General features: G+C 44.2%; 1 protein-coding gene across 3 annotated transcripts in view; it reads left to right on the forward strand.

Moving 5' to 3' along the window:
* Window positions 1–14,267, forward strand: part of MAP4K3 (mitogen-activated protein kinase kinase kinase kinase 3) — a 332,521-nt gene that overhangs the window by 218,081 nt on the left and 100,173 nt on the right. For all 3 annotated transcript variants that reach the window (XM_073672555.1, XM_073672556.1, XM_073672558.1), the window contains exons 8-11: window positions 6,351–6,423; window positions 11,794–11,925; window positions 12,270–12,332; window positions 12,425–12,506. In XM_073672555.1, the coding sequence (XP_073528656.1) occupies window positions 6,351–6,423; window positions 11,794–11,925; window positions 12,270–12,332; window positions 12,425–12,506 (350 nt within the window). The remainder of the gene's footprint in view (window positions 1–6,350; window positions 6,424–11,793; window positions 11,926–12,269; window positions 12,333–12,424; window positions 12,507–14,267) is intronic.

Consider the following 14,267-nt stretch of genomic DNA (forward strand, 5'->3'; position numbering starts at 1 on the left):
CTCTCTCTCTCTCTTTCTCTCTCTGGCTCCCGCTTTCTCTCTCTCTCTCTTTCTCTCTCTGGCTCCCGCTTTCTCTCTCTCTTTCTCTCTCTGGCTCCCTCTTTCTCTCTGACTCCCTCTTTTTCTCTCTCTCTGGCTCCCTCTTTTTCTCTCTCTCTGGCTCCCGCTTTCTCTCTCTCTCTGGCTCCCGCTTTCTCTCTCTCTCTGGCTCCCGCTTTCTCTCTCTCTCTGGCTCCCGCTTTCTCTCTCTCTCTGGCTCCCGCTTTCTCTCTCTCTCTGGCTCCCGCTTTCTCTCTCTCTCTGGCTCCCGCTTTCTCGGTCTCTCTGGCTCCCGCTTTCTCTCTCTCTCTGGCTCCTGCTTTCTCTCTCTCTCTGACTCCCTCTTTCTCTCTCTGACTCCCGCTTTCTCTATCTCTTTCTCTCTCTCTCTTTCTCTCTCTGGCTCCCAATTTCTCTCTTTCTCTCTCTGGCTCCCGCTTTCAATCTTTCTCTCTCTGGCTCCCGCTTTCTCTCTTTTTCTCTCTCTCTTTCTCTCTCTGGTTCCCGCTTTCTCTCTCTCTGGTTCCCGCTTTCTCTCTCTCTGGCTCCCGCTTTCTGTCTCCCTCTTTCTCTCTTTCTCTCTCCCGCTTTCTCTCTCTCTCTGGCTCCCGCTTTCTCTCTCTTTGACTCCCGCTTTCTCTCTCCCTCTGGCTCCCGCTTTCTCTCTCACTTTCTCTCTCTGGTTCCCGCTTTCTCTTTCTCTCTCTCTTTCTCTCTGGCTCCCTCTTTCTCTCTCTGGCTCCCGCTTTCTCTCTCTTTGGCTCCCGCTTTCTCTCTCTTTGGCTCCCGCTTTCTCTCTCTTTGGCTCCCGCTTTCTCTCTCTTTGGCTCCCGCTTTCTCTCTCTTTGGCTCCCGCTTTCTCTTTCTCTCTGGCTCCCGCTTTCTCTTTCTCTCTGGCTCCCACTTTCTCTCTGGCTCTCCCTCTGGCTCCCGCTTTCTCTCTCTCTCTGGCTCCTGCTTTCTCTCTCTCTCTGGCTCCTGCTTTCTCTCTCTCTCTGGCTCCTGCTTTCTCTCTCTCTCTGGCTCCTGCTTTCTCTCTCTCTCTGGCTCCTGCTTTCTCTCTCTGTTCTGGCTCCTGCTTTCTCTCTCTCTCTGGCTCCTGCTTTCTCTCTCTCTCTGGCTCCTGCTTTCTCTCTCTCTCTGGCTCCTGCTTTCTCTCTCTCTCTGGCTCCTGCTTTCTCTCTCTCTCTGGCTCCTGCTTTCTCTCTCTCTGGTTCCTGCTTTCTCTCTCTCTCTGGCTCCCGCTTTCTCTCTCTCTCTCTCTGGCTCCTGCTTTCTCTCTCTCTCTGGCTCCTGCTTTCTCTCTCTCTCTGACTCCTGCTTTCTTTCTCTCTCTCTCTCTGGCTCCCGCTTTCTCTCTCTCTCTCTCTGGCTCCCGCTTTCTCTCTCTCTCTCTGGCTCCCGCTTTCTCTCTCTCTCTCTGGCTCCCGCTTTCTCTCTCTCTCTCTGGCTCCCGCTTTCTCTCTCTCTCTCTGGCTCCCGCTTTCTCTCTCTCTCTGGCTCCCGCTTTCTCTCTCTCTCTGGCTCCCGCTTTCTCTCTCTCTCCGGCTCCCGCTTTCTCTCTCTCTCTGGCTCCCGCTTTCTCTCTCTCTCTGGCTCCCGCTTTCTCTCTCTCTCTCTCTGGCTCCCGCTTTCTCTCTCTCTCTCTGGCTCCCGCTTTCTCTCTCTCTCTGGCTCCCGCTTTCTCTCTCTCTCTGGCTCCCGCTTTCTCTCTCTCTCTGGCTCCCGCTTTCTCTCTCTCTCTGGCTCCCGCTTTCTCTCTCTCTCTCTCTGGCTCCCGCTTTCTCTCTCTCTCTCTGGCTCCCGCTTTCTCTCTCTCTCTCTGGCTCCCGCTTTCTCTCTCTCTCTCTGGCTCCCGCTTTCTCTCTCTCTCTCTGGCTCCCGCTTTCTCTCTCTCTCTGGCTCCCGCTTTCTCTCTCTCTCTGGCTCCCGCTTTCTCTCTCTCTCCGGCTCCCGCTTTCTCTCTCTCTCTGGCTCCCGCTTTCTCTCTCTCTCTGGCTCCCGCTTTCTCTCTCTCTCTGGCTCCCGCTTTCTCTCTCTCTCTGGCTCCCGCTTTCTCTCTCTCTCTGGCTCCCGCTTTCTCTCTCTCTCTGGCTCCCGCTTTCTCTCTCTCTCTGGCTCCCGCTTTCTCTCTCTCTCTCTTTGGCTCCCGCTTTCTCTCTCTCTCTCTTTGGCTCCCGCTTTCTCTCTTTCTCTCTCTGGCTCCCGCTTTCTCTCTCTCTCTCTCTCTCTGGCTTCCGCTTTCTCTCTCTCTCTCTCTGGCTTCCGCTTTCTCTCTCTCTCTCTGGCTCCCGCTTTCTCTCTCTCTCTCTCTGGCTCCCGCTTTCTCTCTCTGGCTCCCGCTTTCTCTCTCTCTCTCTCTGGCTCCCGCTTTCTCTCTCTCTTTGGCTCCCGCTTTCTCTCTCTCTTTGGCCCCCAGTTTCTCTCTCTCTATGGCTCTCTTTGGCTCCCGCTTTCTCTCTCTCTCTGGCTCCCTCTTTCTCTCTCTCTGCCTCTCCCCCTGTCTCCCACTCTCTCTTGAAAAGAGTGCTATTTAAAGCGCTTTCTCAAGTTAGACATTTATGGAACGTACAGTACAGACCAAAAGTTTGGACACACCTTCTCATTTAAAGATTTTTCTGTATTTTCATGACTGAAAATTGTACATTCACACTGAAGGCATCAAAACTATGAATTAACACATGTGGAATTATATACTTAACAAAAAAGTGTGAGACAACTGAAAATATATGTCTTATATTCTAGGTTCTTCAAAGTAGCCACCTTTTGCTTTGATGACTGCTTTGCACACTCTTGGCATTCTCTTGATGAGCTTCAAGAGGTAGTCACCGGAAATGGTCTTTCAACAATCTTGAAGGAGTTCCCAGAGATGCTTAGCACTTGTTGGCCCTTTTGCCTTCACTCTGCGGTCCAGCTCACCCCAAACCATCTCGATTGGGTTCAGGTCTGGTGACTGTGGAGGCCAGGTCATCTGGCGTAGCACCCCATCACTCTCCTTCTTGGTCAAATAGCCCTTACACAGCCTTGAGGTGTGTTTGGGGTCATTGTCCTGTTGAAAAATAAATGATGGTCCAACTAAACGCAAACCAGATGGAATAGCATTCCGCTGCAAGATGCTGTGGTAGCCATGCTGGTTCAGTATGCCTTCAATTTTGAATAAATCCCCAACAGTGTCACCAGCAAAGCACCATCACACCTCCTCTTCCATGCTTCACGGTGGGAACCAGGCATGTAGAGTCCATCCGTTCACCTTTTATGCGTCGCACAAAGACATGGTGGTTGGAACCAAACATCTCAAATTTGGACTCATCAGACCAAAGCACAGATTTCCACTGGTCTAGTGTCCATTCCTTGTGTTCTTTAGCCCAAACAAGTGTCTTCTGCTTGTTGCCTGTCCTTAGCAGTGGTTTCCTATCAGCTATTTTACCATGAAGGCCTCCTGCACAAAGTCTCCTCTTAACAGTTGTTGTAGAGATGTGTCTGCTGCTAGAACTGTGTGTGGCATTGACCTGGTCTCTAATCTGAGCTGCTGGTAACCTGCGATTTCTGAGGCTGGTGACTCGGATAAACTTATCCTCAGAAGCAAAGGTGACTCTTCGTCTTCCTTTCCTGGGGCGGTCCTCATGTGAGCCAGTTTCTTTGTAGCACTTGATGGCTTTTGCAACTGCACTTGGGGACACTTTCAAAGTTTGCCCAATTTTTCGGACTGACTGACCTTCATTTCTTAAAGTAATGATGGCCACTCGTTTTTCTTTACTGCTTTTTTCTTGCCATAACACAAATTCTAACAGTCTATTCAGTAGGACTATCAGCTGTGTATCCACCAGAGTTCTGCACAACACAACTGATGGTCCCAACCCCATTTATAAGGCAAGAAATCCCACTTATTAAACCTGACAGGGCACACCTGTGAAGTGGAAACCATTTCCGGTGACTACTTCTTGAAGCTCATCAAGAGAATGCCAAGAGTGTGCAAAGCAATCATCAAAGCAAAAGGTGGCTACTTTGAAGAACCTAGAATATAAGACATATTTTCAGTTGTTTCACACTTTTTTGTTAAGTATATAATTTCACATGTGTTAATTCATAGTTTTGATGCCTTCAGTGTGAATGTACAATTTTCAAACTCATGAAAATACAGAAAAATCTTTAAATAAGAAGGTGTGTCCAAACTTTTGGTCTACTGTACATCGCTTTGTCCTTGTGGTTCATTACATTTATTTGAAAGCAATGTAGTTTGACCAGTATGTGAAAATAGAATAAATCATAGGGAATAATGGGGGCTGCAAATACTTATTTTCGGCACAGTACTAGACTAGAGGATGTGTGAATAATGTGTGGAGTCTGCTGTCATCTTTTAGTTTTTGGGCAGACTACATGCGCTCGTATATTTGTGCTTCTCTTTGCTGCTTCAGGGTCTGTAAACATGTCTGCTCTACTTTACAGTTCTTGTTCAGACTTTGCTAATACATACATTGTACAGTAATGTAGGCAACATCTTATATGTTAATATAGTGTATGTCAGGCCAATACTGCAGGAATGTGAGTGGCAGCAAGTACATTTTTCTTACAGCTCTGGGTGTGACTGTAAAAACGGACACTCTTTAATGTAACACCAGTAGAAAATAGCTAAGTTATGTTGTATTGGAAAAAAAAAACATATGGAAAAGTAATTTCCGATACATTGTGTATGCTTGCATGATACATTGTGTATGCTTGCATGCTCCCATCTATTGCTGAGTCACGCCAATAGCATTCCAGTGCTTGATTTTATTTATAGCACTTCCTATTTGAGTAGCTGTTTGCAGATTATTCTGCGTCTTGGGTTTGTAATGAGCACATCCCTGGAAGAACAGATGTTCATAGCTGATTATCAACTTAGCATTACTCTAGTACAGAAAGGTAAAGAAAATGGTACCTAGGTTTACGACTCCCACAATAAATCCAAGACTTTCAGGGGGAAAAGCTGTCATTTAAGCAACAAATTGTGGGGGGGAGCTAACATTTATGTAACAAAAAAAAATGTTGCCCATGCTGAAAAAGTCAGAAAATTTTACAAAAAAGTAGGAAATTTTAATTCAAGGAGATTTGATAGCCCTGGCTCAGCCAATAAGAGATGATTCCTAAATAAGTGAGACCTGCTGTCGTCTTGAAAATCCAAGGTATTCCTCAACTTCTCCAACTTGGTCGCTCATATATTTTTTGAAACATATATCCCCTTTAACAAGAGGAGTAGAAAAGTAAAATAATAACACCAGCGCTTCCCCTGCAAAAAAGTTCTAATCAGTAAAACAAAGCCACTTCGGCTAAAGGCACAATCTGCCCCTGTGCTTGTGATACTATAAGAATGCAAAAACTTGTATAGCCTTGCGCTGTGGTACCGATATGGACATAGGTATCAATATTACAAAACTGACCTGGAGATATGTGGCAAAAACTATTCTGTTCCACTTTGAAGATAAGATGTATTTCTATGCAGTAAAGCTCTTGAATTCAATGGTGGTAAGTAGTAATCATTAGTTCATAATAGATGTCCAGAAGCGCATGTTTATGTGTATAATGCCCCCCAGCAAGGGAGGTTTAATGAGTTGCTGTCGTTCTTATCCAACTAAGTCAGAGATGGAAAAGAACGAGGCTCTCATAGACTTGTATTGTAAAGCAGGGCTGTGGAGTCGGTAAGCCAAACCACCGACTCCTCAATTTCCCTGACTCACAACTTCAACTCCACAGCCCTGCTTCACTACTGAGCATGTATATAAAGTGCAGTACAGATTTATCTCAACTAAAAATCGAGATCATTAGATCAGGAACAGAACAGACATTTATAGGACATTTCAGAACTTTCCCAAATTCTAATGAAAACATTTAGAGCACATACTGCATTGAACTACTGTACCCAATTTGTTATATATTTTAGGAGTTGGTTCATTTTATACCGACTCCTCCAAAATGGACACTGACTCTGGACTTCACAGCTCTGTTGTAAAGTAACCTTCACGCAGATCCATGAAACATTGGAGATGCCGGCAGGTCACTTTTCGCCAGAGACCGATGGGAGCGACGCTGGAAAACGATGAAGGCGGTGGCAGGTGAGTATGAGACGGTGCAAGAGGAATTACATTGAAAGCACCACTCCAGCTGTGCAATAAAAGAAAACCACTCGAGTGGTGCTCTAAGGTCTGACAAACACACACATTACACTACAGTGAACAGTTTGAGTATATCTGCACTTTTTCATATATGTTTAGCCAAATAATGGATTTGCAGACAGCAGTTTAATGCTCATGTGCCTTTTTCCTTCTTTTTTATAGCTGATTTTGGAGTGTCTGCTCAAATAACAGCCACCATAGCTAAGCGAAAATCTTTCATTGGAACGCCATATTGGTAAGATATTCATTAATGTCTTTTTGCTTTTTCTATTAATTTATTTGGTTTATCAAGTTATATTTGCCGGAGTTGGAGCATTTTGGACACGTCCTCCATTTCACTACAACGAAAGCCTGAGGCAGCCATAATTTGCCCAGATTTTGGACATTAACTTTCAGTTAGTTGCGCCAAAATACCTAGTTACACGCACCTAGGAAGGAGGAAGGGGCGCCGGAGGTAGAAAACTACCAAAATGGACGGTTACTGTCACGGGTGTGTCAGAGGTGACAGACAGTCGTTCTGCAGTTGGTTGCAGGAGATCTCTACTTTTGGCATTACAGACATCATCTTAGAGGCTGGCTGTCTCTAGCACCCAGTGGCTACCTCCCTCTGGCTAATTAACACCCTGCCTGGGTGTATAAATACCTGCTGTGTTTCAGAGGGAGGTGCCGGCGATATTCATTACTACTGGTGAAGGCTTTAGCAAGAGCAGTACTTTGTCCTCTCTGGAGCTTGAGGACATGTGCGCATTTGTCTGGATGCGTCTAAAGCTAAGCAATTTTCCCCTGTTTGTCTACCCTTGTTGTCTATAGTGTTTAGTGGAGATCGACTAGTGCCCATCTCCTCCCTTCCCTAGCCTTAGCCATACTCCAGGGAAAGTCAGGGTGAGGCACGCGTGCGGCGATTGGTGAAGAGCCAATTCAGGGACGTTAGGGGATACAGGGTGACGCTAGATCAACCTAGGAGGTCTCCCCTTTCCCTCTTCCATTTGTGTTGCACTAAGTCTTTCCCACACCTTGCGTGACAGTTACCTACCTTCCATACTTGCGGAAATATGTCAAAAACAAACTCGCTTGGGGTCCAGTGGGACCCCACATAATTTATTAAAGGTTAAAAAAGATTTGTCAAGCAGTTGTTTAAATGTCCATAGAGAAGAGATGTATGTATAGGAAGAATGTATCCTGCTTATATGGGAAAAAAATCCAGGTTGAAATTTTAGCAGCATAAATATTAAAGTTATGAATTGTTTACCTCTTTACAGCCGTTAGATTACATGCACACAACGTTATTCAGGCAGATTCCGCCGTGGAAGCAGCCAGAAAAAATCAGAAAACCTTCAAAAAAGTATAAACACATATTTATATATAAAAATGATTTGCTGTGCACATTTTCAGGCTTTCGACAATCTTTTAACCACTTAAGGTTTCTTTAAAAAAAAAAAAGCAGAAGTGACCTGTCCGGTATTCTGGTGTTTTCTGCACAGATGTTCTGTACTTATTTACCTTCTGACGGCCCCCGCTCTCCTTGTCTTCACTTGCCGGCAGCTCTCGATGGACTGAAGGACCTGCGCTGACGTCTTAGTCATGTGACGGGTTCAGTGTACCGCGATCTGCCAGCAAGGGAGAACGGAGGGAAGCAAGACACCGGGGGCCATCTGAAGGTAAGTATAGATTTTTTTTTTATTTTTAAACATTCTTTACGGTCACACTATATAAATCCATGCCGTTTGCCTGGATTTATATAGTGTGACCCAGTTGACAAGCACTTTCCAAGTGATGCTAAAATCGCTTGAAAAGCACTCGTCAACCCGCATGCGGAAATGCATGTTAAGAACACTTCACTTACACTTGTCCCTGGCAGGAAAAATGCATGTACAATCGGCATGTACAATCGGCATGTACAATCCGCATGTACAATCCGCATGCGTTTTTTCTGCCAGGGGAGATGCAGAAACGCTCAGGAAAAATCCTGAGCATTTCTGCATCGTGGGCACATAGCCTAACATGTTGATCCAGAGGAAGGCAAAAAAAAACCATGTGGCAAACACTAAGCTCCACATTGGGGAAAAAATTCCTTCCCGACTCCATACGACAATCAGACTAGTTCCCTGGATTAACGACCTATCAAGGAATCTAGTATTTATAACCCGTAATATTATACTTTTCAAGTAAGGCATCCAGGCCCTTCTTAAATTTTAGCAGTGAATCACTCATTACAACATCATGCGGCAGAGAGTTCCATAGTCTCACTGCTCTTACAGTAAAGAATCCGCGTCTGTGATTATGATTAAACCTTCTTTCCTCCAGACGTAGAAGATGCCCCCTTGTCCCCGTCTCAGGCCTCAGAGTAAAAAGATCAGTAGAAAGGTCTTTGTACTGTCCCCTCATATACTTGTACGTAGTAATAAGATCACCCCTAAGCCTTTGTTTTTCCACAGTAAATAGTCAATGGGAAAGCTCAACAGACAGCTGGCTGTTTTTTGGAGAGTTTTGCCATCGCTTTTGTTAAAGAAAATCGCTAGATGTTTCTTTATTATTCAGTGGAGTGAAAAAAAAAAACGACCAGAAAACAACAGTAAAAAAAAAAAATCACAAAAAACATCGGAAGTCAAAAAAAAAGTTCCGCAAGAAAAGCAATATGTGAACATAGCCTTAGGACCGTGTTCTAGGATTGTAAAACCAGAACTGCTTTTTTCCCCCAGAAATACCGACACATCTGTCCATAGTTTGGGTCTGAAGTTGCAGCTCAACTTTTGTGAAGCAACTGAGACTGAGCTGCAATACTAAACACAACCTGAAAACAGCTGTGGTGCTGTTCATTGTAAGGAGCTGCCATGTGTTTTTTATTTTTCAATCCTGAACAACTTGCCTGCTAAGCGACGTCCCTACAGTGCAGGTGCTGGCTGTATTACATAGCCGGCACCTGAGAGTAACTGATTAAATTAGAGCTAACTCTGATAATATCAGTTTAACCTCTTAAATGCAGCTGTCTTTCATTATAGCATATATAGTACATATAAGTTATTCAACATGGCTGCTGTCAGTTTGGAATCAATCACGGGGAGGGTGGGGGCGTTGTCATTGCAGAAGGGGCTTTCTGAAGGCTCCTTGTCTGTTATGGCATTATTCCTATGAAGCCCAGTCTTATAATTTTACAATACACTGAAATACTATAGAATTGTAAAATTACTATACTTGTATAAATGTTATAGTTTTGCAGTGCATTATGGTTGATCAAGCAATCACAGTTCAAGTTCACTAGGGAGGCTAATAAAATGTGCAAAAAGCATTAGAAAATATATATTTTTTTAATATGAAATATGTATAGAAGTTAAAATCACCCCCCTTTTCTCCAAACATAAATAGCAAAATGTAAAAATAAAAAAAATTACATGTTTGGTATTGCAAGTGTAGAACTAATTAAATCTAAAAAATATTTAGCCCGTGCATTGAACATTTAAATGAAAAAAAATAAATAAAATCAAAATGCCAGAATGGGCGTTTTTCGGTCTGGCGTTTCCATGAAAAGAAATGCAAAATAGTGATCAAAACATCATGTGTGTCCTTGAATGGTAAAAGCATCAGCTCGGTGTGCCCAAAAAAAAGTTACTGATCTCGGAAAATCACGACACAAACCAAATCTTTTCCTTGTGTAAAGTTCAGAATTTTTTTACTCACTGAAATGTAAAAAAATAAAACTTAATAAGTCTGATATTGCTTTAATCAAACTGTACTGAAGAACCGTGAAAACAAAACAGCAAACAGCGTGAAAATAAACCCCTAAAAGCAATGGCAAAATTGTACTTTTCAACATTGAAAGTTTGCTCCTGTTTTTCAGTACATTACATGCTAAAATGAATGTTGACATTTAAAATTGCAATTTTTCCCACAACCTAGCCCTCATATGGCTCTCCGAACAGAGAAAAATGACAAAGATGTGGCGGAATGGAAAAGGGGAACAAAAACGAAAAATCATACTGTCCTTAAAGGGGTCATCCTCTACTAGGACAACCCCTTCTTGATCTAAATGTTTGGCCCCGATGAAATAAAAAAGCTTATACTCGCCTCCCGTGATGGCTTGCACACGCAGCAGGACAGAATAGGTGACTCATTTCGGTGATGTCCCAGCTCCAGAGCGCTGGCATCTGATAGGCCAAGGGCAGAGCGGGGGAGAACAGGGGGCCTATGGCTTCCAGCTCTATCACAAGAACCAACTTTATCACCATCATGTTCACTATGAGACAGTTCAAGGTAGCGCTCGCCTTGAGATCCCGGGAACACAGGTCATGTTCTCTGCCCTGGATCATTCACCGATAGCAACACCATTAGTACTTTCTTTTTCTATCCTTGAAAATTTTAGTGGTTGTTTTTTTCATTCCTTTTTTTTATTAATTGGGCTAAAGATCATTTTTGTAATTGGGTTTCATTAGAATTTTGCACGGTTTGATTTCTACAGCCTCTATTGCTGGCGGCAGAATAAATTAGCTGTGGCTTCAGTCTGCCCCTTGTGACAGTCGGATGGAGAGTTTGTAACTTTTTTATGTCTTTCTCTGAGCTCCTTTTTGCTTATGACTACAGACCATATCAAAGTTGAATGTAAAAAAGAAAGACGTTGTCTCCAATGGTGGACTGCATTTTTAACAATTTCCCCTGCCCCTGTGGCCCCATTCCCTCGCGCTACTTTACTGCGCTGTATTCAGATTAGTTAACAACATTTCCAATCTCCTCCGCACACTTTGGGTGCGATGCATTAAGACCGACGAGAGAATCACTGGTCATCAAGAAGGGAGTGTGTTGGAGCGGACGCTCCTAAGTCATGAAGAGACCACAAATATTTCTCCAGCCCCTGCTAAAGTAAAATTTGTGTCATAACGAATGTCGCCGATTGTCAATCCCCGTCAAGCTCCTGTCCTGCCCCTGCTCCGACCACTTTGTCTGAACTGGGACGTGAAAAGGCCACAAGTCACATTTCATTTATTTTGGGCACAACCTCTTTTTGCTCAAAAAATCTGCAACTTTTCAAAGCATTTTTCACCAGAAATCTGGCAAAAAGGTTTGATGAATCGCCCCCATTGTACAGGAATGAGAAGCTGTCTCTGGAGCCTATTGCACAGCTTCACATTGGCTATAGATGTGCTCATGATAACGTGTCACCGGCTAATTATCTGCTGCCTTTATTTTAGTCGTAGCAGGATATTCCCATTGTTCTGCCAATAATCCAGTGCTATACACTGGGAGAATTGCACTGGTCTGGCTTGAAATATGCAAACCAGGTCTATATCCTCACTATAAGGCCATGTGCACACGATCAGTATTAGGCCAGTATTTTACATCAGTATCTGTAAGCCAAAACCAGGAGTGGAACAATCAGAGTAAATGTATAATAAATACAGAAGTGGTGCAGTTTTTCTATCACCCACTCCTGGTTTTAGCTTACAAATACTGATGTAAAATATTGACTAAATATTGAACGTGTGAATATGTCCTTAGGAGGATACAAGTGTGAGAAGATTATAAAATGAAATGATGTCGTAGTTCACATTTGTAGACATCGCACAGTGTACCTATATACCTATTGCTAAATCTCTGCCCATAAATCTCTTCCTAGGATGGCTCCTGAAGTGGCCGCTGTGGAGAGGAAAGGTGGCTATAACCAGCTGTGTGATATATGGGCAGTGGGCATAACTTCCATAGAGCTGGCAGAGCTTCAGCCTCCTATGTTTGACTTGCATCCAATGAGGTAAAACAAATAAAGCCCGTTCTCCTTCCCTTTCTTGTTAACTTATTACTTCTTAGACAAGTTATTTCTGGCCACCCTTCATTTCTTACCTCCTGCCTCTCTCCTTGCACATGCCCTTCTCTTCCCCACTCCCCTGTAGCTCTTCCCCACTCCCCTGTAGCTCTTCCCCACTCCCCTGTAGCTCTTCCCCTCCGTTCTCCCCTTCATCTCTTCTCCACAATTGCCTTTTATCCGTTACTAATACTAAATAATTTAGTGATATCTAAATGTCAAGCGTCTCCTCGTAAAACTAATATTATCACGTTCCTGTTTTGCCATTGGCATTAATGGTTATTTGTTTTCAGGGCCTTATTCTTAATGACAAAGAGCAACTTTCAGCCTCCAAAGTTAAAAGACAAGATGAAATGGTAAGAATCAGACAACCCTTTCTTACTAAAAGGTACTATTTTTTTTCCCTCAATAGATATACATGTTTTCTTTTTCATTTTTTCCTTTGAAGGTCAAATAGTTTTCATCATTTTGTAAAGATGGCGCTCACGAAAAATCCTAAGAAAAGACCTACAGCCGAAAAATTGTTACAGGTAAATAATGAGCTGTCACTATAACTGTTGTTATAGTGTCACATTCAGTATCCTCCTTATTTGGACAGTATTAATGGTGTATTGTATATGGTAACGATATTTGACTATGTCACATAAAGGGTTTTTTTCATCCACAGATGCAGTTCAGCACTGCTCCCCGTCTGCTGACTTCCTGACTGCGTGGGCAGAGCAGGCGCTCTTGCTGACTGTGGGGGGAGCAGGCGCTCCTGCTGACTTCCTGACTGCGGGTGGAGCTGGCGCTCCTGCTGACTTACTGACTGTGGGGGGGGGAGCAGGCCCTCCTGCTGATTTCCTGACTGCGCGAGGGGAGCAGGCGCTCTTGCTGACTTCCTGACTGCGGGGGGAGCAGGCGCTCCTGCTGACTTCCTGACTGCGCAGGGGAGCTGGCGCTCCTGCTGACTTACTGGCTGCAGGGGGAGCAGGCGCTCCTGCTGACTTCCTGACTGTGCGAGGGGAGCAGGCGCTCTTGCTGACTTCCTGACTGCGTGGGGACAGCAGGAGCTCTTGCTGACTTCCTGACTGTGGAGGGAGCAGGCTCTCCTGCTGACTTCCTGACTGCGTGGGGACAGCAGGAGCTCTTGCTGACTTCCTGACTGCGTGGGGAGAGCAGGTGCTCTTGCTGACTTCCTGACTGCGTGGGGAGAGCAGGCGCTCCTGCTGACTTCCTGACTGCGGGGAGAGCAAGATACAGGTGCATCTCACTAAATTAGAATATCATCAAAAAGTTAATTTATTTCAGTTCTTCAATACAAAAAGTGAAACTCATTTATTATATAGAGTCATTACAAACAGTGTGATCTATTTCAAGTGTTTATTTCTGTTAATGTTGATGATTATTGCTTACAGCCAATGAAATCACAAAAGTCATTATCTCAGTAAATTAGAATACTTTATAACACCAGCTTGAAAAATGTTTTTAAAATCCAAAATGTTGGCCTACTGAAATGTATGTTCAGTAAATGCACTCAATACTTGGTCGGGGCTCCTTTTGCATCAATTACTGCATCAATGTGGCGTGGCCTGGAGGCGATCAGCCTTTGGCACTGCTGAGATGTTATGGAAGCCCAGGTTGCTTTGATAGCAGTCTTCAGCTCGTCTGCATTGTTGGGTCTGGTGTCTCTCATCTTCCTTTTTACAGTACTTCATAGATTCTCTATGGGCTAAAGGTCAGGCGAATTTGCTGGCCAATCAAGCACAGTGATACTGTTGTTTGTAAGCCAGGTATTGGTACTTTTGGCAGTGTGGACAGGTGCCAAGTCCTGCTGGAGAATGAAATTTCCATCTCCAAAAAGCTTGTCGGCAGAGGGAAGCATGAAGTGCTCTAAAATTTCCTGGTAGATGGCTGCGCTGACTTTGGTCTTGATAAAACACAGTGGACCTACACCAGCAGATGACATGGCTCCCCAAACCATCACTGATTGTGGAGACTTCATACTAGACCTCAAGCAGCTTGGATTGTGGCCTCTCCACTCTTCCTCCAGACTCTGGGACCTTGATTTCCAAATGAAAATTGAAACCCTGGGACCTTGTGGAGTGTGTCAATGACTGCCTTCTGGACATCTGTCAAGTCAGCAGTCTTCCCCATGATTGTGGAGCCTACTGAAACAGACTAAGGGACCTTATTAAATTCTTAGGAAGCCTTTGCAGGTGTTTTTTTTTTAATTTACTGAGATAATGACTTTTGTGTTTTCATTGGCTATAAGCCATAATCATCAACATTAACAGAAATAAACACTTGAA

Source organism: Phyllobates terribilis, unplaced genomic scaffold, assembly GCF_046119375.1.
Source record: "Phyllobates terribilis strain yellow unplaced genomic scaffold, ASM4611937v1 Scaffold_3__8_contigs__length_932513732, whole genome shotgun sequence".
Taxonomy (NCBI): Eukaryota; Metazoa; Chordata; class Amphibia; order Anura; family Dendrobatidae; genus Phyllobates; species Phyllobates terribilis.